General features: G+C 37.6%; 1 protein-coding gene and 1 pseudogene across 1 annotated transcript; both read right to left on the bottom strand.

Annotated features, from left to right (window-relative positions):
• Window positions 1–8535: 8535 nt before the first annotated feature.
• On the bottom strand, window positions 8536–9605 carry LOC137945703 (protein ALP1-like; annotated as a pseudogene).
• An 88-nt stretch (window positions 9606–9693) lies between these two features.
• Window positions 9694–17998, bottom strand: LOC137946318 (xanthotoxin 5-hydroxylase CYP82C4-like). Its single transcript, XM_068792560.1, has 2 exons — window positions 17083–17998; window positions 9694–10500 (listed from the first exon to the last, which is right to left on the bottom strand). Exons 1-2 carry the CDS (start codon window positions 17959–17961, stop codon window positions 9865–9867), a joined length of 1515 nt encoding a protein of 504 aa, XP_068648661.1. The 5' UTR covers window positions 17962–17998; the 3' UTR covers window positions 9694–9864.
• Between the last annotated feature and the right edge of the window lie 7718 nt (window positions 17999–25716).

The following is a 25716-nucleotide window of genomic DNA, read 5'->3' as shown; positions in this document are numbered from 1 at the left end:
CGACCAAGGAAGGCCCACAAGATGGGCCCAAACCCATAAGAAGTAGGACCCACAATGATTACCATGAGCTATCATCATTATCACATCAGTTGGAAGATCAAGGACTCATAAAAGTATCTTTATCTTAGGGTCACGACCAAGAAGAGTTTTAGTTTGAGTTATGTTTGTCTTTTATCTATATTGAGTTATTTAATTATGTTAGAACTTATCTTTAAGTGTTAGAGTTTGGGTGTAATTGGGACAAAGATAGTTTTATTGTAATTGGACTCTACTACCTTCCTTTATTATAAATAGAGGTTTATGTACTCTGATTACAAGTTATTGATGTCAATGAAGTATTTCATTTTTCCACAAATTCAACAATTGAGATGTTTCTTGTTCACATTAAATTATTTAATCATTGATTATCTGGGATTTTGGGTCCCATGAATGGACAGAAAAGTAGGGAAAAGTGCATGGACAGGGAGTAGTCGTGTCCTCCCTCAAAGACACAAAGAGGCATTCATCTAGTTGGATTCAAATCATCGGGTAAAATAATTCACTCCAGGAGAAGGTCTCTGAGATTATTTCAGTTTTTACTCTCAATCATTAGTGGATACATTTCAAAGAAAAGAAGGTACCAAAAAGTGGGGGACACCCATCACAGTCCACCAAAAGGTCTTTCAACAACTACGGTTGATGTTTAGAGTTAGCTGATGGTGCCATGACAGGGTATCAAACTAAGATGCACAGAATATGGATATTGATAATCCATCTCTCTCTCCCGACCCAAGAGATTACAATTCTTCAGAGTTTGAGTTTGAGTCTACTTGGTACTTGTATTTCAATCCTTATACTTATCTCTATCATAGTTGAGGTCATCTTGCTTTTCGTGGGGAATGTGGAGGGAGTCGTGCAGAGCTAGCTATGCAAGATAGAGTAAATGTGCAGAGCTTTAGTTACTATACAAAAGAAGGGAAGAAGGGAAAGAGGTGGAGGCACCGACCACTTTTGCCTTTGTGCGGCTAGGGGAGGACTGCACCTCTTCACGCCTACCGACAACAGGGAACAAGTGGATAGTATCCACTGGAGCTAGACCACCAACCTGACATCCTTGATTTAGAAGAGTTCTCGAACTCCTCGCAACTAGTTAGAGTATGACCCTCCCCTTCGCAACTTTTCCAAAAATTCAAGAGAAAAGATTTTGCCTTTGCATTCCAACAAAAGTGGTGCTCAGACTGGTCACATATACTCAGACCAGATATTATAAGATGAGCTTGATCTGCTATTTCCAATGTTAAAAAAAAAGGAACAATGTAGTAAAGTGATAACTTGTCTGGTAAGATTGCAAAAAATTCAACTTCTCAGAGAGAAAATGAAGACAAGCAGGAAAGATGGAGAAAGAATGCCACTCGATCCTATTAGCGTTTGAAGGAAATTATCTCTTCTACCTTCACAACCAACAAAGCCCTTTTTCGATCATGTCAGTGAGTTGAGCAAGAGTTCGTAGTTGCTGAAAACAGATTCACCGTAAAGTCAAGCATAAAGACTTAAAAGAGTTTTATGCTGGACCGCACCTTTTATGTACACGTTGGCCTTCTTAGTTGTTGAAACTTGATGATAATCATAACCTTCTTCATCCTGAAGGACCACTCCCACCTACATTGCCAAAAAGCATTCCATCTAAAATTACAAACTGGTCCAAGGTACAATTTGTTCCCACTTGATGACAAAAGTGTCAAACAGAACATTTCAAAGAATGATTTTTCGATGATTTATTCTTCTCCAAACGGAGGATATATAACATACATTACATCCTAAAGTTAGGTCTAATTTAGATCCAAAAATCATGGAAAAGAATCATGGAAACAAATCATTTCCTACAATCATGCTACAATGACACTAACAAATTTACAGATAGCTCATTACAGCTTTGCACACACTCCCCCTCAAGTTGGTGCATATATGTCGGGCATGCCCAACTTGTCAATTTTACCATGAAATGTCTTCCTTGATACTGCCTTCGTGAGCATATCAGCTAGCTGGTTCTCAGATTGAATAAAAGGGAATTGTATAATCTTTGCATCGAGGTTCTCCTTGATGAAATGACGATCAACTTCAACATGTTTAATGCGATCATGTTGAACAAGATTTTGTGCAATTGCGATGGTTGCCTTGTTATCATAGTGGAAATTCATAGGTTTAGCGTATTCAATCCCTAAGTTCCTCAGTATATTCTTTATCCATAACAACTCGCATACACCATGAGTCATACCTCAAAATTCAGCTTTAGCACTTGGTCTTGATACTACTTTCTATTTTTTTTATTTTCCAAGTTACAAGATTTCCTTCCACAAAAGTAAAGTAACCCGACGTGGATCTTCTAGTTGTCTGATCACCTACCCAATCAGAATTTGTATATCCTTCAATGTTAGAGATACCCTTTTTTGGGAATAATAAACCTTTTCCTGGAGCACTCTTTAAGTATCTCAAGATCCGATAGACCGCTTCCATATGTTCTTCACTTGGTGCATGCATGAACTGACTCACAAAACTCACTGCATATGCTACAACTGGCCTTGTGTGTGATAGGTAGATTAATCTTCCAACAAATCGTTGATAACGCCCTTTGTCTGTTGGGGTTTGATTTGGGAGAATTTCGAGCTTATGATTCATTTCCATGGGCGTCTCTACTGGTTTACAATCAAGCATTCTAGTTTCGACTAGAAGATCCAACACATATTTTCGTTGTGAAAGGAAGACTCCATGTTTCGATCTTGCAACCTCAATTCCCAAAAAATATTTAAGTTGTTCGAAATCCTTCATTTCGAATTTAGTGGCTAAATACTCATGTAAAGCTTGCATTTCACATGGGTCATCTCTCCTGTCACGACCATATCATCAACATACACAATTAAAGCTGTTACGTTTCCTTCTTTGTGTTTTATAAATAAAGTATGATCTGAGTTACTTTGCTTATAGCCAAACTCCTTCATTGTAGCCAAGAATCTCCCAAACCATGCTCTAGGTGACTGTTTCAGCCTATACAATTTCTTCAATTTACAGACCTCACCATGACACAAAGAACCACTTTTATCTCCGGGTGGTAGCTCCATGTAGACTTCTTCTTCTAAGTCCCCATTGATAAAGGCATTTTAACATCAAATTGTTGCAGTGGCTAGTCTCAATTTGCTGCTGTAGAAATAAGAATGTGAATTGTATTGATCTTAGCTACTGGTACAAAAGTATCCTGATAGTCTATCACATACCTTAGCGTATATCCCTTTGCAACTAGTCGAGTTTTATATCTTTCAATACTTCCATCCGGTTTGAGTTTCACCGTAAACACCTATCAACATCCAATTGTCTTCACTCCTTTAGGTTGTGGAACAAGTTCCCAAGTGACATTCTTTTGTAGAGCCTCCATCTCTTTGTTCATAACCTCTTTCCATTCTGGATCAGCTAATGTATCTTGCACATTACTAGGAATAGAAACCCTGGATGATTGATCATGCGATTTAGTCAACCTATGGGAGGACACATAGTTGTTGATTGAGTATTTTGTCTTGGCTTCTGGATTAGGCTCATAGTGTTTTTTTGGAACTCCCCTATTCAATCTTTGTGAATATCTAAGGGTTATATTTTCTGTAGGAACGCATGTTTCATTAGACTCATCAAACACAAGATTCGTATTTACCTAAGGAGGAACATTCTGGGATGATTCTTCAGTTGATGGTGTAGACGGAGGCAACTTTGAGGGTTCTTCAGGAGAAATTAATGATTCACTCTCGGCTTCATGGTTGTGATCACAGTCTTGTTGCACATCATGATGATCTGGTTGCTTAAAAAATTCATTCACTACTTCTAACTCAATAAACTCAAAACCTCCACTATTCTCTTGTTGAACATCCTCTTCACTTGAACTCTCCCCCTAAAGAGAATTCCAAGAGACCCCCCCTGAATAATAAAACACTAATTCATGAAAGGAGGCATCTAGAGTCACATGGAGCTTTCGGGTGTATGGATCATAGCACCAATATCCTTTTTGAAATTTAGAGTAAGCCAACAAAGACACATCTTTTGGCACATGGATCAAGTTTATTTTGTAAGATTTTTGGGATATGAACATATGCGGTACACCCAAAAATCCGGGGTTCAAGGTTCAGAAGATGGGGAATGGAAATCAGGGATTACAACTTGCTTTGGGGAATTTGAAAATCTATTACTCAAGAAGGTGTTCGATTGATGAGGTAGGCAACAAATTTGACAGTTTCACCCCAATAAAACCGAGGCATGTTCATGCCAAAGAGGGAGACACACACTACTTCCAAAAGTTGTCTATTCTTCCTCTCTGTCAATCCATTTTGTGGGGAGTATAGGTGCATGAGGTCTGATGATGAATTTCATGATGGGTCAGAAAATTTTTGAGAGAAACATCGCCAAACTCAATACCATTGTCAAATTGCAAAACACGAATTTGCTTTTGGTACTGAGTATATATAATTTTGTGAAATTTCTGAAATGCTAGACACACATCACTTTTTTTTATAAGCAAGGATACCCAAGTCATTCTAGTGCATTCATCAATAAATGTCACAAAGTAATGAGCTCTAGAAATAGAGGGAGCCTTTGTTGGACCCCAAACATTAGAATGAATAACCTCAAAAGGTTCAAAACTTTTATTCAAACTCAATAAATAAAAGATACAATGACCCTTAGCCAATTCACAAGTATCACAATGAAAATCCAAATCATTCAAACCTGAAAAAAGTTGTGGTTGCAATTTCTTAAGATAACCAAAGGAAAGATGGCCTAATCTTTGGAGCCATAACCATATAGTTGTTTGAGCATTGTCTTCACTACTAGCTTGATTTTCTTGATTGATTTTCGATCTCCCATTCTCTATCATCAACTCCAAATAGTAGAGTTTGCCCCGTTTAACACCATAACAAAGAATCTTCCAGGTTAGAATGTCCTGAAAGACACAAAATGAGAGCCAGAAAGTTATAGTACAAGCAAGAGTTAAAGTAATTTGGCTAACAGACAAAAGAGTGTATTCAAGAGATGGAACCACAAGGACAATATGTAATGTAAGATTATTAAACAATATAACAGATCATTCCCCAGTAATAGGAGAGGTACTACCATTAGCGGTGGAAATAACAAATTGCGGAGAAGGTAGGATAAATTGTAACTGACTGGAATCCCTTGTCATGTGAACGGATGCACCTGTATCAATAATCCAAGTTCTATTCTTAGAAATTATAGAGAATACTGATGTTTTACCGATAATACTTGGATGGGCAACATTTGTCATAGACAACTGCTAATTTTCTTCCATGGATGTCACCATAGATTCCTCAACAATCTTTTTACGTGGTTTTTTTTTTTGAGAAATCCACCACTCCAGATAGCCAATAATCTCGTAATAACGATGTTGTGAATGACCTTTCTCCCTGTAGTGACTGCATACCCGATTGTTAGCTTTTCCAGAGAATTGAGTGTTTCGATTGTATGGAGATCCTTGTCGAGTTTGGTTGACTAGCATAGTCGAGGTTTCAAAGGTTGGATGATAGCTCCCCATTGTCTATCTCTATTGATATTATCTTGTAACATATGCATATATACTCTTCAAATCAAGTTTGGGGTCTTTTCGCAAGATTTCTCCCCAAACCTAATCAAACTCAGAGTCAACCCCACTGAGAAAAATATGAACTCGAAGCCTAGCCATCGCAGAGTGCAACTGGATTAGCCTTTCGACTATTCCTTCCTGAGATATAGTTCTATGATCAATCTCCTATAAAATAGCAACCAGTTCATTATAGTACATTGATAATGGTCTACCATTTTATTTGGTAGAAAAAAGGTCTCTGGTTTAACTCAAATAGACATGTTTCGTCTAATCCATCATAAAATCTTTTCGATACGACTTCCCATATATCCTTGGCAGTAGAGAGGCGAATAAATCGCTGCATTAGCGACAGAATCATTGAGTCAATAAGCCAACGTTTTACTCTTTGATTTTTTGTAATCCATACGCCAACATTGGGATCTCCAGATTCTGGTTTTTTCATTTCTCCGGTGAGGTATCCAGATTTGTTGCGAGCACCAGTACACATCTCCATGAGCTGAGACCATAATGGGTAATTGGTCTCAACGAGGATGATTCCAATTGGAAGACAGAATTATCTTGGCGTACGATAATCTACTGTCGTGGTGCTGGGAACAATTCAGTTGATGTGCATGTAGTGGTAGCCATCAATTTCTGTCATTGGGTTGGCCCAGATTTTTTTTCTTCTTCCAGACCGATCTACTTCCTGTTTCTGGGTCAAAACGGTTTGGTCCGGTCCAAGTCCATGTCCTGGTCCCAGTTCGGGTCGTTGTAAGAAAGAAACAAAATCACGGGACCTAAGTTAAAGCGATTAAATTTTTCCTCATACCAACATCTTCGTCTCCGGCTTCGGCGACGACCTGATTTTGTTAGCGACAGCAGAAGAGACAACAGTGCGCCTCCTTCTTCGCCTGGCTGATGGTGTGATCGTCGGCGACGTTTGGAAGTTCCACCGGAGTGAGCGGTTTGGTGTTACGGCGATGAATGAAGAAAAGAATGCAACAACGTCTTCTTCGTTCACGGCGACGACAGAGCGTCTTTTGTTTTGTGATGTGGTCGTCGGTGACGTTCGGGCTGGTGGTGCTGTCATCGACAACGTTCGAAAATAAAGCTGGTTTCACGGCGACTAAAGAGCATACCTACTCTAGTTTTTTTTCCGGCGATAGAGTGGCTGGTTTGCTCTTCGACTACGAGACAGAGCTAATGCTCTGTTCTTCGGTGATGGGAGAATGATTCTGTTGCTCAAATACCATGTCAAACATAACGTTTCAAAGATGCTCTGTTCATTACAATTTTACACACAAAAAGCAGACTTGTCAGTGCCAGAGAGTTTGATGTTGTTAGATTCTCCAATGAAGATGTGAATCACAGCCAGGGTGAGACAGATACCTCATGGAGTTGATAGCCAGGGAACATCAATTTACTAATCAAGCAAAAACCCAAAAAATCCTGCGTTTAAAGATAACTAGCTTTTTCATTTCTGGAGTCAATGAACTTCAACCTGTCTTTCTTCACTGTTCAACAATTTCAGATTGAAGTCAGGTCACATAGTCCCTTTTTTTTCAGATTTAAACTGATGTCATTCCGTTGCAAATTCAAGCATAAATTGAGTGATAGGAGTATTTCTTAGTTTTCTTTTGAAATGGAGAAGTATTTCTTTGCTAGTTCTCACAAAAATCCTCTTAAAAAAATGAGAAAGTAGAACAATACACAGTAATGATGAATATGGAAAATTTTCACGCTGAGCAAAAATGGTCAGAGAAGTGTATTCCACCAGTCAAGTTTTGAAAATTAGGAGAATTAGCCTTATCTGCCAAAGAGAGGAAAAGCTGAGAAGACATTGCAGCCAAGTATACAAAAGATCATAGAGGTGAAATACATCTTAAGCCTCATACTCAAGTGCCGCAACAAAATAATTTCAGCTATTCAACACTGTAGGACAAGGTCAAAAGGAGATTGAATGAAAGGGCAAGAACTGTAGGACGTTTGATGATTTTCACAAAATCTGGAAGCAAATGTCAACCTTCAGAGGCAAAGCATACAGAGTGGCTGCTTCTGTTTTCTTCTCAGAAAGTAATTAATTTTTCTGAAGGATTACACTGAAGTGAGACAACCTTAACAACCCAGTGATAATAGGCAGACGCCAACTGAGAACGGTAGATCCAAGCAAGTTAAAGAAGCATCACATCATCTTGACACTGTAACATAAATGCTGAGCTTGCCGATCAAAAGAAGCAGTGGTAGAAGCTTGTTCCAAGTAGGCTAAGTAGATTCTGTATGACTTGCCAACAGTGACCTATTACTCAACCAACAGTTACTCCCCAATCTCATAACAGAATAATAATCACATTCTCTTATGACATAATCATATGTTCAACCATTTTTTTTCATGAAATTCTAGAACAGTAACAAGCTTTTGACTACAGATATCTTACAATCATAAAACGAATTGGAATAATGCTCCTTATTTGGCTAACCGTGACAAAGAGATGGGTTGGAGGACAATGCAATGCAGAAAAGTAAATTCCAGGTGAGCAAATCAAGTCCTGATCCTCAATGGAAAAAGAACATCCTGAAAAAGAAACGCACTTGAAACAGAGATCTTTCAGGTTGCAGTACCTCGTCTTAGATCACATGGATACTTTTCTCTCATCAACTCAACCAAAAGATTACATCAGTTTGACAAACATCATCAGAGGGTTTTCATACTAAATCACTACAGCTTACAAGAGTTGATTCAAAAACATGCTAGTGTATTTCTGCTTCCTCATCAATAAGTAGAGAGAGACAGAGAGAGAGAGAGACCAAAATGCGTTAATTTTAGACCACAAGTCCTTCGTAGTAACAAAATGATCATTAAAATCAGCATAAATTAGACAAAGTCTACAGCGTTACAAGTCAACATATGCTCTGTAACCTGCATCCCTTCACCTTGATGAAAGACTCTAATGTCTCTCCTGCAAATCATCAGCCATAGCTTGTCTCAAGCTCTCCCCAAAATAATAAAATGACTTTTCACTCTCTAGCACCCTTGCTGGCAGGCCTATCTCTTTTGGATCCTTGTAGGGTGCAGGCTCCGGCTCACCTGCAACCTGACAAATATTATGCAACACACAGCATGCAACTATTGTCTGTGCTGCATGGTCCAATCCGACATTCAAATTCTGCAAAATCCTCCCCGTGACTTCAGCAATCCAATGGCCTGCTCGACCATAGAGCGTAAGTGATTCTGTTCTGGAGTCCCAGTAGCATTGGAAGAGAAGGGCGTGAGTAAGAATGAGAACAAAGGATAACACCCATCACCAACAAGGTATGGCCGGACATGGCCCTTGACGGTAACCACTGAATCACGGAGTATCTCGGCAGAGGTGAGTCGGTGATAAAGAAGCGAATCCCGAAAATGGGTTGCATCATCCGTGGGTCCAGCGGCCTTGACACAAACGTCCCAGAAGATCTTCCTGTAGTCAGCCGCAGCCTGAAGGTGAATGGCAGAGAAATTGTGACGAGACCTAAAGGCAGCAGGGTGGCAGCAGGGTCTGCATTATGTGGGAGTCTCGCTAACTTAATAGGGGAGGAATTAATGGCGCCTCATATGTTAGGCAAGGAAGATGTCTCCCTGAACGACTGTACAGTTTGAATGAGGCGATGGCCAGTGGGAATCTTCACATACCCCGGGAAGACCTTAGTGGCGAGAAGACGGGTAACCGTGTTGGTAATTTTGGAGACAAGGAAAGGGTCGAGGGAGTGCTGGCGAGCGATTGAATTCGGTGGACAGTGCGATTGAGAGCGCAATTTCAGGGGAGAGGGAGAGATTGGCCCTGAGGAAATAGGGGCGGAGGAGGTCCAGGAGTGAGGAGAACACCGGGTAAGAGAAGGAGTAGGATTCTTGGTAGCTGGCGTAGCGTGAAGTTGGATCAAGGGAGAGGAGGCGAGAGGGAGAAGAGGATGAGGACGAAGTTGGTGAAGAAGAGGAACGTAGGGAGGAGGCGTAGGAAAGTACAGAGGCGAGAGTGAAAAAGAGACACAATTAAAACATAAAAGTGACTAAATGCATCAATGGAATTGGCTTCAAATATTTCAGTATAAAAGGAGACACAATTAAAACATAAATTAACAGGAAAGCAGTAAATTATAAGCTGGGGTTGCATCAGTTTTGAGTGTACCATATCAAACTAAGACTAAGAAGTGTAGTGAAAAACACAGGATGTAACAGGCATACGGCACAGGGGGACACCCCTTCACTACAACATTTACGAGTACAATTTGGACAACATTTACGAGTACAATTTGGCAGTGGAGCTGGGAAATACCAAGGCCTCCAGTGGTACAGCCTTAGGAGAGGTCAGCCCTGGTCCCTCACTCATGTCGATAACCGGGATTCCGGCCGGCAACCGCCACTCTAACGCATGAAGCATCCGCGCAGCAGCGAGGTGGAGCACAGACAAAGCAAGGGTTGCTCCGGGGCAGGCTCTCCGGCCGGAACCGAAGGGAATGAACTGAAAATGTTGCCCTTTCATGTCCACTTCCGTGGCCGACCCATCTGGACCCAAGAACCTCTCAGGCTCAAATGTGAGAGGGTGAAGCCAATAACTAGGGTCCCTGTGGATCTTCCAGGCATTCACTATCAGCTGGGTCCCTGCCGGAACATGGAATCCAGCTACCGAGCAATTCTCTGTGGACTCATGGGGCACTAGCAAAGGCCCGGCTGGGTGCAATCTCAGTGTTTCTTTCACTATGGCCTGCAAGTAAGGTAGCTCTTCTACGTCCTCTTCTTCCACTTTCCTTTCTTTTCCCACCTTTGAGTCTATTTCCTCTTGTGCCTTTCGAAGCATGTGAGGCTTGTTAAGAAGCTCTGCCATGAGCCACTCCAATGTCAGTGCAGTTGTGTCTATGGCCGCAAATACGATTACCTGTTGCAGGGCTCCAATGAAACTTGGTTAAGGGACGCTAGATTCAATATGATGCTAGCATGAAGAGAAGACAAAAAAACAACGGAGGGCGAATTGAGTTTTTAGGAAAGTTAAGAGAAGAGAATGGACATGATCATGAATAAAAATTGAAATTATAAGTATGGGAAAAATTTTGCACCTTATGATGAGAGGAGATGGGCGAGGGGGGCCTGTAGTCTCCGTCTTTGCAAACCGGAGGGATGGGAGACGACCTCCCTCTTCCCCGCCTCCCCCCTACGAAAACCGGAGAAGGGAGACCTGGAATCACCCCCGCAGCAAAGGTTTCTGTATTGACGCAGAGACTAATAGATACAGATTTCTGGCGAGCTTCATTTCCGAAGGTCTCATGTAAAAAAGCTCAACAATGGCCTAGATATTTGACAGAAAAAAGTACCCTAAGCGTCCAAGCTAAATGCACGCCAGTTCTCTACCGTAGAAAACATTTTTGCATCTCTGATTTGAAAGTTTACGTGTCGGGAGACAACCACTCCCTCCCACTGGTTTGCACAGACGAAGACGGGGGAGGGGTTGTCTCCTTGGTCGGAGAAGAGGGCCAGGGAAAGATCCCTCCCCGTCCCTCCCGTTTTCCGTGAGAGTCTCACCCTTTCCATTTTCACTACAAGGGGAGGCAGCTAGGGGTGGCATCGAGCCGAGCGAGCCCGAACCTACCTATGTTCGAGCCGAGCCTCGTCTCGAGCCTAAAATTGTTATCGAGCTCGAGCCCAACGAGTTCGAGCAGAGCTTCGAGCCAAGCTCGAGCCTCAACATACATTTAAAAATTTTCAAAAAATATATATCGAATAAAAAGTATATAAAATTATGCATACATTTTACATAAAATTGGGTATGACCTCCACATAAAATTGGACGTAACCTATATATATAATACATGTATAAGATTGGGCATAACCTCTACTTAAAATTGAGCATAATCTATATATATAATACTTGTACAAAATTCGGCATGACCTCTACTTAAAATTGGGCATAATCAATATACATAATACCTGCATAAACATTCCATAAACACTCCATAAAATTATCTATACATTCCATAAACACTCCATAAAATTGTTTATACACTCCATAAAATAGTCTAAACACTCCATACACTGCATAACATTATAAATAAACTCCATACAATAATCAAACACAACAAAATTAAATGAAATATCACTATCAATTTACAATCACCCAAATAAAAACTATAAATCCTTTAAATAAAATCCTATTACTATTAGAGACTTACTAGAAAATTACAAGAAATATTTTAAATTTTTCTTAGGAAAGTTAAATGGACCTCTTATTGCCTTTTCTAAGGAAATAAATAAAAATTAATAATTAATCTAATATATTATTATACTTATCGATAAATTTTTAATCACATAAAATGTCAAACACAAAATTGCTATGAAAATTGCCTCATGCTCAAAGTATTATATCATCAACTGTCAAATACTTATTCAAAATTTTTCTATATGGTTTTCTTACCCATCTTGGCAAGAAAATCTTACTTAGAAAATTATATGATTTTTTAAAAAGAATTTATGATTAGAAAAATATTTTGAAAAAACATGAGGCACTAATGGTCCCTATATTTCTACTAAAAATGTCTTTTTAACATTTATTGAAAAAACCACTAATAGTCTCTAGAAACGTATTTCTACTAAAATATCTTTTCAATTTCTTTAAGGAAGGGACAAAGAGTTTTTTCCTTTTCCTTGTTTATGATCTCGTAGGGGTGGCTTTGAAATAAATTATATATAAAATTATCCATACATTTTAAAAAAAATATAATGATAGAGGAGGTTCCGGATTGAATTTCAATAATAGATTAAAATGTACCAATATTAATCTTTTTTACTCCAATTGTTGTCTAGCATGTTTTGTAATTTTTCAATCCCCCTAGATGAAAATTTATATTCTAGGAAAAACTAAAAAAAATTTCCTATGATACATATTCCCAAAAAAACCTTTAAATAAAATCTTATTACTATTAGTGACTTATTAGAAAATTACAAGAAATATTTTAAAATTTTCTTAGGAAAGTTAAATGGACCTTTTATTGTCTCTTATAGGGAAATAAATAAAAATTAATAATAAATCTAATATATTATTATACTTATCGATAAATTTTTAATTAAATAAAATATCAAACACAAAATTACAATGAAAATTGCTTCATACTAAAAGTATTACAGCATCAACTGTTAAATACTTATTCAAAAATTTTCTATACAGTTTTCTACCCCATCTTGGTACGAAAATCTTACTTAGAAAATTATATGATTTTTAACAAAAATTTTCAATTAGAAAAATATTTAAAAAAACATGAGACACTAATATTTTATAGAAACTTATTTCTATAAAATTTATTTTTAATTTTTTTGAGAGGAAAAAGTTTTTTTTTTTTTTTAACTTTATGATCTCGCACGTGCGAAATCGCACATGCGAGATCATCTTCGAGCAAGGGAGGGGGGAGATTATTTCTCCCATGAAGTTAGGTTCTGGTTTTCTGCCGAGACGACGAGGAGGGAAGGGGGTTACGGCGCCGGGGAGGACCTGTCGTCGGGGATGACGGCTGCGACGGAAGCGGCGGCGACGGAAACAGAGGCAACAGAAACAGAGGCGACGGAAATAGAGGAGAGAAAGAAATTGAACGGACGGCCATAGAGGCGGCCGGCAAGCAGCTGTGACGGTGGTAGAGACGGCCGGCGAACAGCTGCAACGGCGGTAGAGGCGGCGACAACAGCCGACGGGAGGGGCTCGGCGGTGATGAGGGGAGGAAAAAATTTTCCACCCCTCGCTCTCGATCCCGATCCCGATCCCGATACCGATTCCGATTCACCTCGAGCCGGCTCACGAGCCAACGAACTGAACCTGGCTTCGGTCGAGCTTGGCTCGTTAAGGTAAACGAGCCGATTTCAGTGTTCGAGCTTGGCTTGAGCTCGATTGATAACGAATCGAACCGAGCCGAACTCGAGCTGCTCACGAGCCGGCTCGGTTCGAAGCCACCCCTAGAGGCATCCATGAAAAGGGCAACAGGAAAATCGGTGTCTTTGTCGTACACGTGTCTCACTGCAAGTATTTATAATTTAAATATTCATCTAAATTTTATCTGAATATTTTTATAAGTAAATTAATTTTATTTTTAATAAATATTATAATGAAAAGTCAAAAGCTCCAAAGAATAGTCGAAAGCTGTGCAATCAAAGATTTGAACGGAATTTTCAAAAGATTAACAAACCAGTACCTGCTCTTTTCCATGGAGTATGCACCAACAAAATATTCCTAAAATATCTATCAGCTGCTCCAAGTTTCGACAGCAAAAGGACTGCGATCTCACCATATCTTTTTTCATGGAAGATTCATATTTGAATTTTAGGATTTTATAAGTTTTTCTGACCTTAGTCAGTTGAAAGATGGTGTGGTGGATTTCCGTCATCTTCCTTGGTTCAGTTCTGCACTCCTTTACCGTACAGAAGAAATTCGTACTGATAGTGTTAGACTTGATGTCTAATAATAATATAAACATCATAGAAAATAGATATTAAATCCTCCATAATTCCATTATCATGAAAACCATACATATATCAGAATGAATAATATCCAAAACATAAGAACTTCTTGAGCCTTTGGATGGAAAGGGTATCTTTGTCATTTTCCCATATATACAACACTCACAAATAGGAAAATCATTATGTGAAAGATTTTTCAATAATCCTTGTGTCACAAGTTTTGTAATTCTATCCTTGTTTATATGCCCTAGTAGTAAATGCCACAAATACAATTCATTTTCTTTAATATCCAAAGAAGTAGAAACATTGAACACCATATTTCCACTAAGTTACAATTGATATAGACTAGAATTTCGAAAACCTCTCAAAATAACTTTATCATCTTGTAACATAAGAAACTTTCCATTTCCAAAGTAAAATGTAAATCCAAGTTTCTCAGGACAAGATACAGATAATAGACTTCTTCTCATAGAAGGAGCATAAAGACAATCTTCTAAATCAAAAAACTTATTATCAACAAGCTTTAGTCGGTAAGTTCCCACGCCTTCCACAATGGCCTTTTCATCATTTCCCATGTAAATAAAACTTGTTTTGTCCTCAATCTTTCTTAGCTCCTTGAAACCCTGCAACTCATTCGATACATGAACAGTTGCACCAGAATCAGCCCACCAACTAAAAGGCTTGATATAAATAGTACAAGTTTCAAGAGATAAGGACTCACTGGTGTTCTCCTGTTGCCCTTCTTGCATGGTTTTCAAAGCCCTACAATACTTCTTTATATGTCCTGGCTTATTGCAGAAGAAGCAAACACGTTAATTTGCATGTACTTCAACCCTTTGTTGATTGACCTTTTTGTCCTTGAAGTTTTGAAATCGAAATTTCTTTCCCTTCTTCTTAAAATTATTTTTCTTCGGCTTCAAAACTACGTTAGCACTAGGTGAAGGTTTATTTAACTCAATACTCGGATTGAGTCTTTCGGACTGGTGGTCGATCATATTAACCAAATCAAATATAGTCCACTTTGTCTTGGACAAAGAATAAAAGTCTTGAATATATTTGAGAGATTTGGGTAAAGAGTTGATAATGGTGACCACTTTAGTTTCTTCATCCATTGGTCTACCATGATATTGTTAACTCATCTGCCATGGCAAGCATGTCATTTACATGTTTTCTCACATCAACATTTTCTTCCCATTTGGCACGAGTGAACTTTTGCCATAAGTTATTGATGTGAGTAGACGACTTTTTACCATATTTAGCCTCAATCTGGTCGAGAATCTCTTTTGTAGTGGGGACATGAAAATAAGTCATCAAGAGAGTCTCACTTAGAGCCCCAAGAATATGTGACCTAGAAATTTCATTAGCATTATCCCATTCCTTGAATTTTCTAAAGTCCTTCTTATACTGTTTCAGATTATCAGGGTAGTTTATTCGGGAAGGTCTTTGAGGAGGAGTATCCACTTTGATAATCCTATCAAACCTATAGCCTCGTAGCATTAAGTCAATCCGTTGTGACCAGTTCACATAATTAGTCCCATCAAGTACATTTTTCTTTAGGGACTCAGCAAAATTATGTCCACTACTGGATATTCCTGTCATCCAGAAAATATTTCAATATTTGGGAGAACATACATAATTATAGAATTATTTCAACCATCTAGTACTCCCATTTACCCTTTGGGGATTCATGAGAGTTACTAGGCAAATCATTCCACACATGATAAACAACCAACAATCACAAACCAACAAATAAACAAATAAATTAATTCATACTTACCCTTTGGGGATTCATATGAATTAATTTACAACATACTAATCTAATTATACAATTCGCATTACCCTTTGGGGATTTTGCTAATCATATAATAAAATTAATATAACTCATAAAACAAATTATACTCAAAATAAACACACATAAAATTAATTTAATTTATACAAAATGCATTACCCTTTGGGGATTTTGCAAATTATATAATTAAGTTAATTTTCACATACAAATACATAAATATTTAACAAGACATGCAATAACACTAATTATAAATACTTCAAATAGCCAAATAACATGGAAATCCTATTCAAAATACAATTCTGGGTAATAATAAACCCTTAAAACACATTCTGGTTCATTATATTAGTAAAAACCCGGTTTGGTTCATAGTTCTGGGTCATCACCGACCCGGACCGCACAAGCCTGCACCAGCAGGCCCGTGGCCAGCAGCCCGCGCACATCAGTCCGCGCACAGTAACCCGCGCAGCAGGCCCGCGCACAGTAGCCCGCACATAGCAGGCCCGCGCACAGTAGCCCGCGCACAGTAACCTAATAAGCCTAAATTAGGCTTATTTTCATTCACTAATAAATAGCCAAAAATTATGGAAAAATATAGAAACCTATAATCTATCTCTATGATACCAGCAGAGGCATTAATCACTTGTATTTGTTAGACTTGATGTCTAATAATAATATAAACATCATAGAAAATAGATATTAAATCCTCCATAATTCCATTATCATGAAAACCATACATATATCATAGAATTGAAATAAGAAGAATAAAGAGAGCGTACCTTTCATCTTGAAGAATATAAACAGAACTTGAAGTGCACAAGATAATCTTTTATACTCCGTTTACAAGTGATAAGCTTGCTCCCGTTCAGCCAGACTGGGTGTGCAAATAGCCTTAGCCTCACTTGTAAGACCATGGAGGTTTATATAGATTTTCAAAGGGTGCACTAATGACTTTTCATAAGGACATCCTCTTAGAAGAGATACATCCTCTCAAGAGGGATACATCCCCTCAAGAGAGACATATCTCCTTAATCCCAAGGGATGTGTCTAAGTCAATGTACCCATTTAATATACCTCTATAGGGGGATGTGCTGGCCATTATTTCCTGTACTGAACATCCAATGACAACATCTAGAAGTGGGTCCCACGCCTTTAATATCATGGTAATTTTATTTTATAAATTATCTATTTGAAACCATAATTCTAACATTCAGTAGATATGAACATAGACGGACTAACCTCGAGAAGTGAATAGACGACCAAATCCTTCCGCTCCTTCGTCAACTCCTTCAAACAATCAATCTTGTCACCATCCGCCATGGAAACCAGAACATCCATGAAATCCAGAACTTCCTCCACTCCTCCCATCTTCCTTCGCTTGTCGACCCACGACTCAAACAGGGCATTAATCTTCCCTATAATCTCTCTCATGGCTTTCTGTGTTCCCTTCCAATCGACCCACTTCAGAAACGGCAAAGAGTCACCCAGAACAGGAATTCCACTGTAGTAGAAGCCCGTCTCCACCAGTTCCAAGAGCTCTCTAGTTTCCTCCGGCTTTATAAACCATTCGCCTCTCCCGCCACCCACCTTCCGTAAAATGATTCGCATCACCATATCGAGTAGGTAATCCTTGATCCTCACCGGCGATCCGGGCATCGCTCGCCCGATGGCGGCGACGACGGCGGACGTCTCCTCGTCTCGGACGGGAGCCTGCAGAAGAAGGCGGCGGTGAGAGAAGAGCTCGAGGGTGGAAATCTTCCGAAGCTCACGCCACAAGGGGCCGTAGGGTGCCCAGACGAGGCTGACCAAATCGTTGCCGAGAATCTCGCCGGCGGCTGTGCGAGGGCGGGAGGCGAAGACGCGGTCGTGGGTGGTAAAGCATTCGCCAGCAGCGGCGGCGTCGCTGACGAGAAGGATGCGGCGAGACCCCGCTCGGAGCTGCAGGATGGGACCGAACTGGTCGGCGAGCTTAGCGAACTTGACGTGAAGGAGGTCGGAGCCGGAGAGGAGGTGGAGGTTGCCGATGATGGGCCAAGCGGGCGGGCAGGGAGCGCCTCTCTGGTTCCTAGGTCGTGTAGCAGTGTAGATAAGCCAGGCAGAGAAGAGCGAGAAGGTCATCCATAGGATGGAAATGAAGGTGGAAGATGGATCTATCGTCATGGCGGTTCAGAGTTGCAGACTACCAGATAAGAAATGGCCAGAGTTCATTTGGGGATTGGACCGACGTTTTCTATTTATGCCATATCATGACTTTATTTATTATATTCATAACTTTTAGTAGTATATTATCATGACAGTTTGACATTTTGAAAGTAAGAATTCGACAAGGGGTTTAGTCCAAAATGAATCAGGAATTACTACTTAGTTGGCTATTAGTCCATAGTCCAAAATGATATCATCTTCATTTGAATCACGTTAATGTGCTAATGGGAGACTTAGGTTTCATGCCTATTTTGCGAATCATCCACATGAATCGCGTGGGACGTGTTTCTCCCTCCTCCTGAAGAAAAAAACTCCCACATTTCGTTGCCTCTCTCGAAATTTTTTTCTCCCGCTCGGCCTTCCTCCCCTGAATTTTTTTCCCTCTCGGCATACCGTCGAAGCGTCTCCTCCATCGTCGTTGCCTTTTGGTTCGCCGTAGTCTCCCGCCATTATCGGTGTTGTGAGGAAGAAGACGTATCGGGGTCCCGTGAGGATGACGAAGCTGGTTTAATTTTTCCTAAGTTAGGAAAAACTAAACCAGCATCATAAAAATAATAATCCATATTTTTATTTTATAATTATTATATTAAATTAGTGATTTAATTGTCATAATTAAAATATTATTAAAGTAAACATTTGATAAATTGTTTTGGTTTAATTATCTCATTGTTATAATTAATTAAACTAATGGTTTTAATTTTTTTAATAATATATTATTAATTAATAATACGTAAAAATATATATTATGTTATTGATAAAATAATTTATTTATTTATTTATTATATTTATTTTTTATTAATTTATTAAATTAGTGATTTTTAATGTTAAAATATATCTTATGTTATTAGAAAATTAATTTATTTCTTTATTATATTCGCTTATGTTATTTTTTAATTTTATTTATTTATTTTTATAATTTATTCTAATCACACATAATTATTATATTAATTTATAATAAACTGTAATCATTAAGTAATATAATATAGTCTTTCATTAATTAGTTTATTAATATATTTTAATACTACACATTAAATCACTTATAAGTGTAGTAACCATGCTTATTTTAGTTAATTATCTGTTTAGATGTTCTATTTAAGTATATTACAAAAAGTTACTTATTCTTTGTTTATATCATATTTTTCATTTTGGGGCACTAACACTGAAATTTGTTTTTCAGTGCACTAGAACTCATCTATACTAACACCCAGGGGGGTTAGTCAACAAAACGAAAATTTGATCTTCATCTTCATCTTCGGGGGGGGGGGGGGTTAGTCCACAATGAAGTGGAAATGAAGTGGAAAATTGAATTGAAGTGAGATGAATTGCTCCCACTTCAATTCATGTTTGGGTGTTAGTCCAGGCCAGTTGAAATGGCTGGAAAATAGATTCCAGTGTTAGTGCTTGGAAAACAGATTTCAGTGTCCTTTTCTAAATAAATGATTATAGTTTATTATAAATTAAAACAATAATTACGTGTGGCTACAATAAATTATATAAAATTAATAAAAAAAATTAAAATAACATAAGAAAATATAATAAATAAACATAATGGTTTAATTAATTATAGCAATTGGATAATTAACCAATTAACGATTATAATTCATTATAAATTAATATACTAATTACGTGACTAGAATATATTATATAAAATTAATAAAAAATACAAAATAGCATAAGGGAATATAATAAATAAACATAATGGTTTAATTAATTTTAGCAATTGGATAATTAACCAATTAATGATTACAATTCAATATAAATTAACATACTAATTACGTGTGACTAGAATAAATTATATAAAATTAATAAAAATTAAAAAATAACATAAGGGAATATAATAAATAAACCTAATTTTTTAATTAATTATATCAATTGGATAATTAACCAATTAACGATTACAATCCATTATAAATTAATATACATACTAACTACGTGACTAGAATATATTATATAAAATTAATAAAAATTAAAAAATAGCATAAGGGAATATAATAAATAAACATAATGGTTTAATTAATTTTTTCAATTGGATAATTAACCAATTAATGATTACAATTCATTATAAATTAACATACTAATTACGTGTGACTAGAATAAATTATTTAAAATTAATAAAAATTAAAAAATAACATAAGGGAATATAATAAATAAACCTAAGTGTTTAATTAATTATAGCAATTGCATAATTAAAACAATTAATGATTACAGTTTATTATAAATTATTATACTAATTACGTGTGATTAGAATAAATTATTTAAAATTAATAAAATTTTAAAAACAACATAAGGGAATATAATAAATAAACCTAATTGTTTAATTAATTATAGCAATTGCATAATTAAACCAATTAATGATTACAGTTTATTATTAATTATTAAACTAATTACGTGTGAGTAGAATAAATTATTTAAATTACATAAAACAGTTAAAAATAACATAAATGAATATAATTAATAAATAAATTATTTTTTAATAACATAATATATAGTATAAAAATACTTAATAAATAAAATTAAAATAAAAAGGTATAAAATGACAACAACGAATATAATTAGAGTAAATTATTTCTATCAACGAGTTTGTGCGTTTAACATCATCAACTTACTAGTTTAGTAGATACGAACGACAACATACATGTTCAAATGCAATAAAGTACAACCACTAATACTCACTCCACATGCTAGTTGCTATGGCATCTCGAAATTGTGCAGCTCTAGTGGATTCTAATGCACGACGCCTCCGCATTGTTGTTGATAGGTTGCCTTCATCCCCAAGATCATCGCTATCATCACTATCTCCATCCAAATTTTCACCTGCTAATCGGACCTCATCACCTCCTCCACCTACCTCATCATCGGAATCATCATCTTCCAATTCAAACATATCATTGTAATCCTCTTTATGTATATAATTGTGTAATATGCAACAAGCTATTACAATTTTCATCTGGATCTTATAAGAAAACGAAGGAGCGACTTTCAACATTTGGAATCAAGCTTTTAAAGCACCAAAATTTCGTTCAATAGTATTTCTCAAAGATGAGTGCCTTCGGTTGAATAGCTCTTTATCATTTCTAGGAAGGTTGTCTCCAAATTCTTGTAGATGATAACGAGTTCCTCGATATGGAGCCAAAAATCCTGACATATTTGCATAACCAGCATCGACTAGATAATATTTACCTACAATACAAAATATTTTTCACATAAGATAATTGAAGATAAAATAAAAAAAATACTACATAACAATATATTATTTACCTTCAGGTACACATATTCTATTTCGGCGAGTCAATGCGTTCTTCAATACACGGGAATCAGCTGCTGATCCCTCCCATCCAACAAGTACATAAGTGAATTGCATATCAAATGTACATGATGCCATCACATTTTGTGAGAGATAGCCTTTTCTGTTCCAGAACCTTTGTTGTTCTTCAAGTGGGATGTTTGCTTTGATATGAGTTCCATCAATAGCCCCAATACAATCCTAATTATATCATTTCAATTAATACAACTCTAAATATTAATCTAAAATTGTTCATTATATGTCAAGTGATGTTACCTTAAAATACGGATTAAACATTGGATTGTTTAAAATCTTCGAGTGAGTCCGTTCTGAAGGCCGTTTGATGTTATCAGGCCGAAGTTTGATAATAGCATTCAATACCTTATTGAAATACCTACTTATAGTCCAGTTTGATCTATCAAACATCTCTGTTGTGACACTATACGCTTGTCCTTGACCAACAGTTAGGAGAAAATATGCAAGTTGTTCTTCCACTGAGATGGTCTTTGTAGGTGATAAAAATCCTTTACTATAAAGTATCTCTGCCATTTTTTTAAACACAATTTGATTCATCCTGTAAACTTTTCGAAATTTAACAGGTGATTTCGCTAATGCCTTTTGCAAATAAATCGGACCACCAATCCCACGAGGACGTAATGTACGTCTATACCTATGGTTCATATAGTATATTCCCATCATGTACATAAGACATGTCAATAAAATCATTCTTGTATTCCTATTTTCGTCTTCCATGGAAACCTGCAAATACAATCACCACAACCATAATAACGACTACAACAATAATTCCTGTTTCTTCCTAATATCATAAACACAAAAACATACCATGTTCTTCAATCATAACCTATTTTTAATCACACCTATATAAAACCATCTCCAATCACACACCCACAACATTCATCCACACAATAAGAACACGACAATCATGAAAACCCAAATCTTAACCATAATAAAATTCATAATCTATCAATGATACATCTTATAAAGTCATAATTAAAAAAACATAATTAAACTTCAAAACAATCGTCCCAAAATACATAGTGTACTTCAAACTATTGACTACATTTCACCAGCACAATAATTAAGCCAATTAATTCGCTCTTCCATTGGCAGCTTCGTAAACATGTCCTTCTTCATTGGTGTATCTAACAATAGAGGAGCGCGAAACTTCATCTCTACCGACAGGTCCGGGATTTCTATGAGTGCTTCATACCAATTCTCTCCGGTGGTTTTATCATTTTTAGATTGTAGAGATTGAAGTAGGGTGGCAATTCTTGTCATTGTATCAGCGAACATAATACTATCATCGGTGGCCATTTGTGGTCTCTTTCTACGACGACTTGAACTTGACGGGTTAGTACTTGGAGACTGATCAGGTGCCGACTCATTTTCTGTAAAGAATGGCGAAGGAGTATCTCTACCTAAATTGACATCCTCGAGCATGCCCACGCGTACATTTTCTTCCTGATGTTGGACATCATTGCACATCTCTTCGTCAGTTTGACTTGTTCTCCCCATGGCTATTGAGTTTCCCACTACCAAAGCCAATTTGTCATAAAGAGGGCAGCTTTGTTGTCTATACTTTCAGCTTCTTTATGCTCCTACAAGGATAAAACATCATTTAAACGACTTGGCATAGAGTTCTAGTAATGCGGAAAACATACAAAATATTTTACAGTCAATCATAATTTACTGACCTTGATATAGTCTTGCCATACAGAATGACATGCAGTAACTCGATGTGTGGTTGCATCCCAACCGAACCCACTAGTGTTGAGACAACTTGTTACTGCTTGGTAAGTTTTCTTCCATGATCTTGTTCGATTCTTGAACTGCTCAACAGTTTTTTTATTAGCTGTCTTCATTGAACCTATTGACACAGTCCAAATATACTTCATGCTTCCAAACCCCATTAGGCATCCTATTCCCCATATTGACTTGCTCAACCAACAGATCGAGCATTTTTTTGTCATCATCGAAGGTCCAAATGTCATATGACCGAGGAGTTTGTTGTCTTCTTCCAGCCATTTATAATCTAAATCCGAGATGGTCGTCATGGAAATTTTTTTTATCAGACAACCATTACTCGTCGTAGTAACTAGGGACACGCATAAACACAACCAACAAATAACAAAATACCATGTGGTGGATATTTATAACTCCAAAATCTCCTCACCACATGGCATAAACATTCCATAACACTTCAAACATATTCAACAACATTCTAAAATATTTCAAAATTAATCTAACTAATTTCATTGCAGATGACTAGAACAATGCAAAAACAAACTCATGAAGTCCAAATTCACCGAACACCCCTGGTAGAGCCCCATATGACTTCGCAGTCACTACGAACCGTACATCGTCATTGATTGGGGTCGGGTTTCGTTGGCTAATGGACGCCCGTGTAGGCGACTTAGCTTTGTTTGAATTGGACCATGTGGTGGATATTTATAACTCCAAAATCTCCTCACCACATGACATAAACATTCCATAGCACTTCAAACATATTCAACAACATTCTAAAACATTTCAAAATTAATCTAACTAATTTCATTGCAGATGACTAGAACAATGCAAAAACAAACTCATGAAGTCCAAATTCACCGAACACCCCTGGTAGAGCCCCATATGACTTCGCAGTCACTACGAACCGTACATCGTCATTGATGGGGGTCGGGTTTCGTTGGCTAATGGACGCCCATGTAGGCGACTCAGCCTTGTTTGAATTGGACCATGTGGTGGATATTTCTAATATTTGTTATTAGAATGGCAAACCCAGAAAGGTTTGCTGGAAAACTTACAAGAGACACTACAGTCATAGTGATGCCACTGGCAGCTCCTATTCCGTCTTGGCCCTGTCCGTTTATGTTATGTAAAAATCCGATGACTGTAGCTATAGCTAATTTTCACACTAACTGAGCTTAAATATCAAATTCAACGAAGAAAATAAATAAAGAATGAAATAATTCTTACCAAGAGCATTGTTTTGCAAGAGGAACAAACCTTGTTTCTATTTAAGATATTCTGTTTATATTATTCTTGACAAAAAGAAGAACACCTAAAAGAAAAGGACCAAAGACAGATAAAACCAAGTAACTAAAAGCGTAGAAAAAGATAAGAGGCATCTCGTCTCACAACACCTAAAGGCAAATTATAATATGGTCAACAACCCAATACTTAGACATTTGCATCAAACTTTTTTGTTTTTTTATTTTTGCTTTCAGGGCTTGAAGAACAGTAGAGAGACAAACATTCATTTCCCCATACTCCCGACATGAAATTATCAAAATCATCTATCAGCTTCTACTCCTTAAAAAATGTCGGTGAAATTAGAACACTTTGCCGCCCCAGTCTCCGTGGCAAAGCTGCAAATGGGAGGGAGAAAGGGGAAGGAACAGAGGGCGAAGGAGGAAGAGAATGAGGTGTTTTGTGCGAAACTGAAACCTAATTATCCTGTTGTCAACCAGTGAGTCCGTGAACGACTCAGACTTTTGTACAATGTATATGCATAAAGTTAACAACGGATGATCAAATCCAACCATTCACTGGTCTTGGATTGTTAAAACGGAATAGATTTCAACTGATAAACAATTAACATATAAAAATTAAACCCTATCAACACGAATTTGAACCCTAAATCCCATAAACTCTAACCCTACATCCCAAATTTTGGCCACAATCAAGATAAATTACGCACAAAAATTCAAATTAACGCAAACAAAACACTAAATTAGTTGAAAAAAAAATTAGGGTTTCGGATTACCTTCTGAAATTTGGGGGAAATCACTGCCGAATGGGGAAATGTAAGCCCAATGGAAGAAATCAACGCCTAACTGTCGAAAATCAAAGAAGATTGAAGGAAATCAAAGGATATCGAAACCGGAATAGGTTAAATCAAAGGAAATTGGGGGAGGAGGTAAGAGAAGAGCGAGAACGAGAAAGAAGAGGGAGGCCGAGAGTGAAAAGAGATGGAGGCCTAGAGGGAAAAGAGAGAGGGAGACGAGAGAGGAAGAGGGAAGAGAAAGGCCGAGAGAGAAAGAGACGAGAGAGGGAGATGGGGCGAAAACGAGAGATAACAAGAGAGAGGGAGCAGATACAGCAGAGGGAGCAGAGAACGAAGACGAGCACCGAGCGAGAGGAGCAGAGACAGCGAAAAAGAGAGAAGAAGTCAGGCGAAAAAATTCGTCCAGAGACGAAGGCTGAGCGAGAGGAGAGGAGAAGAGGAAATGAGCGTGATTTTTTAGTTTCGGGGGGGGGGAAGAAGCGACGCCGTCGCTCGCGGTAATTGGATGACTTGAAAAAAAGGGCGGAATCAGATTTCCGTCGTTTTTGCCTGAGGAGATGAAATGGTGTTATCTCACTTCAAT

Source organism: Aristolochia californica, unplaced genomic scaffold (assembly GCF_029961685.1).
Source record: "Aristolochia californica isolate CCGP_79_NKW_82.1479 unplaced genomic scaffold, dmAriCali1.0.hap1 SCAF_12, whole genome shotgun sequence".
In the NCBI taxonomy this organism is placed as follows: domain Eukaryota; kingdom Viridiplantae; phylum Streptophyta; class Magnoliopsida; order Piperales; family Aristolochiaceae; genus Aristolochia; species Aristolochia californica.
This window is presented reverse-complemented; position numbering and strand designations above follow the sequence as displayed.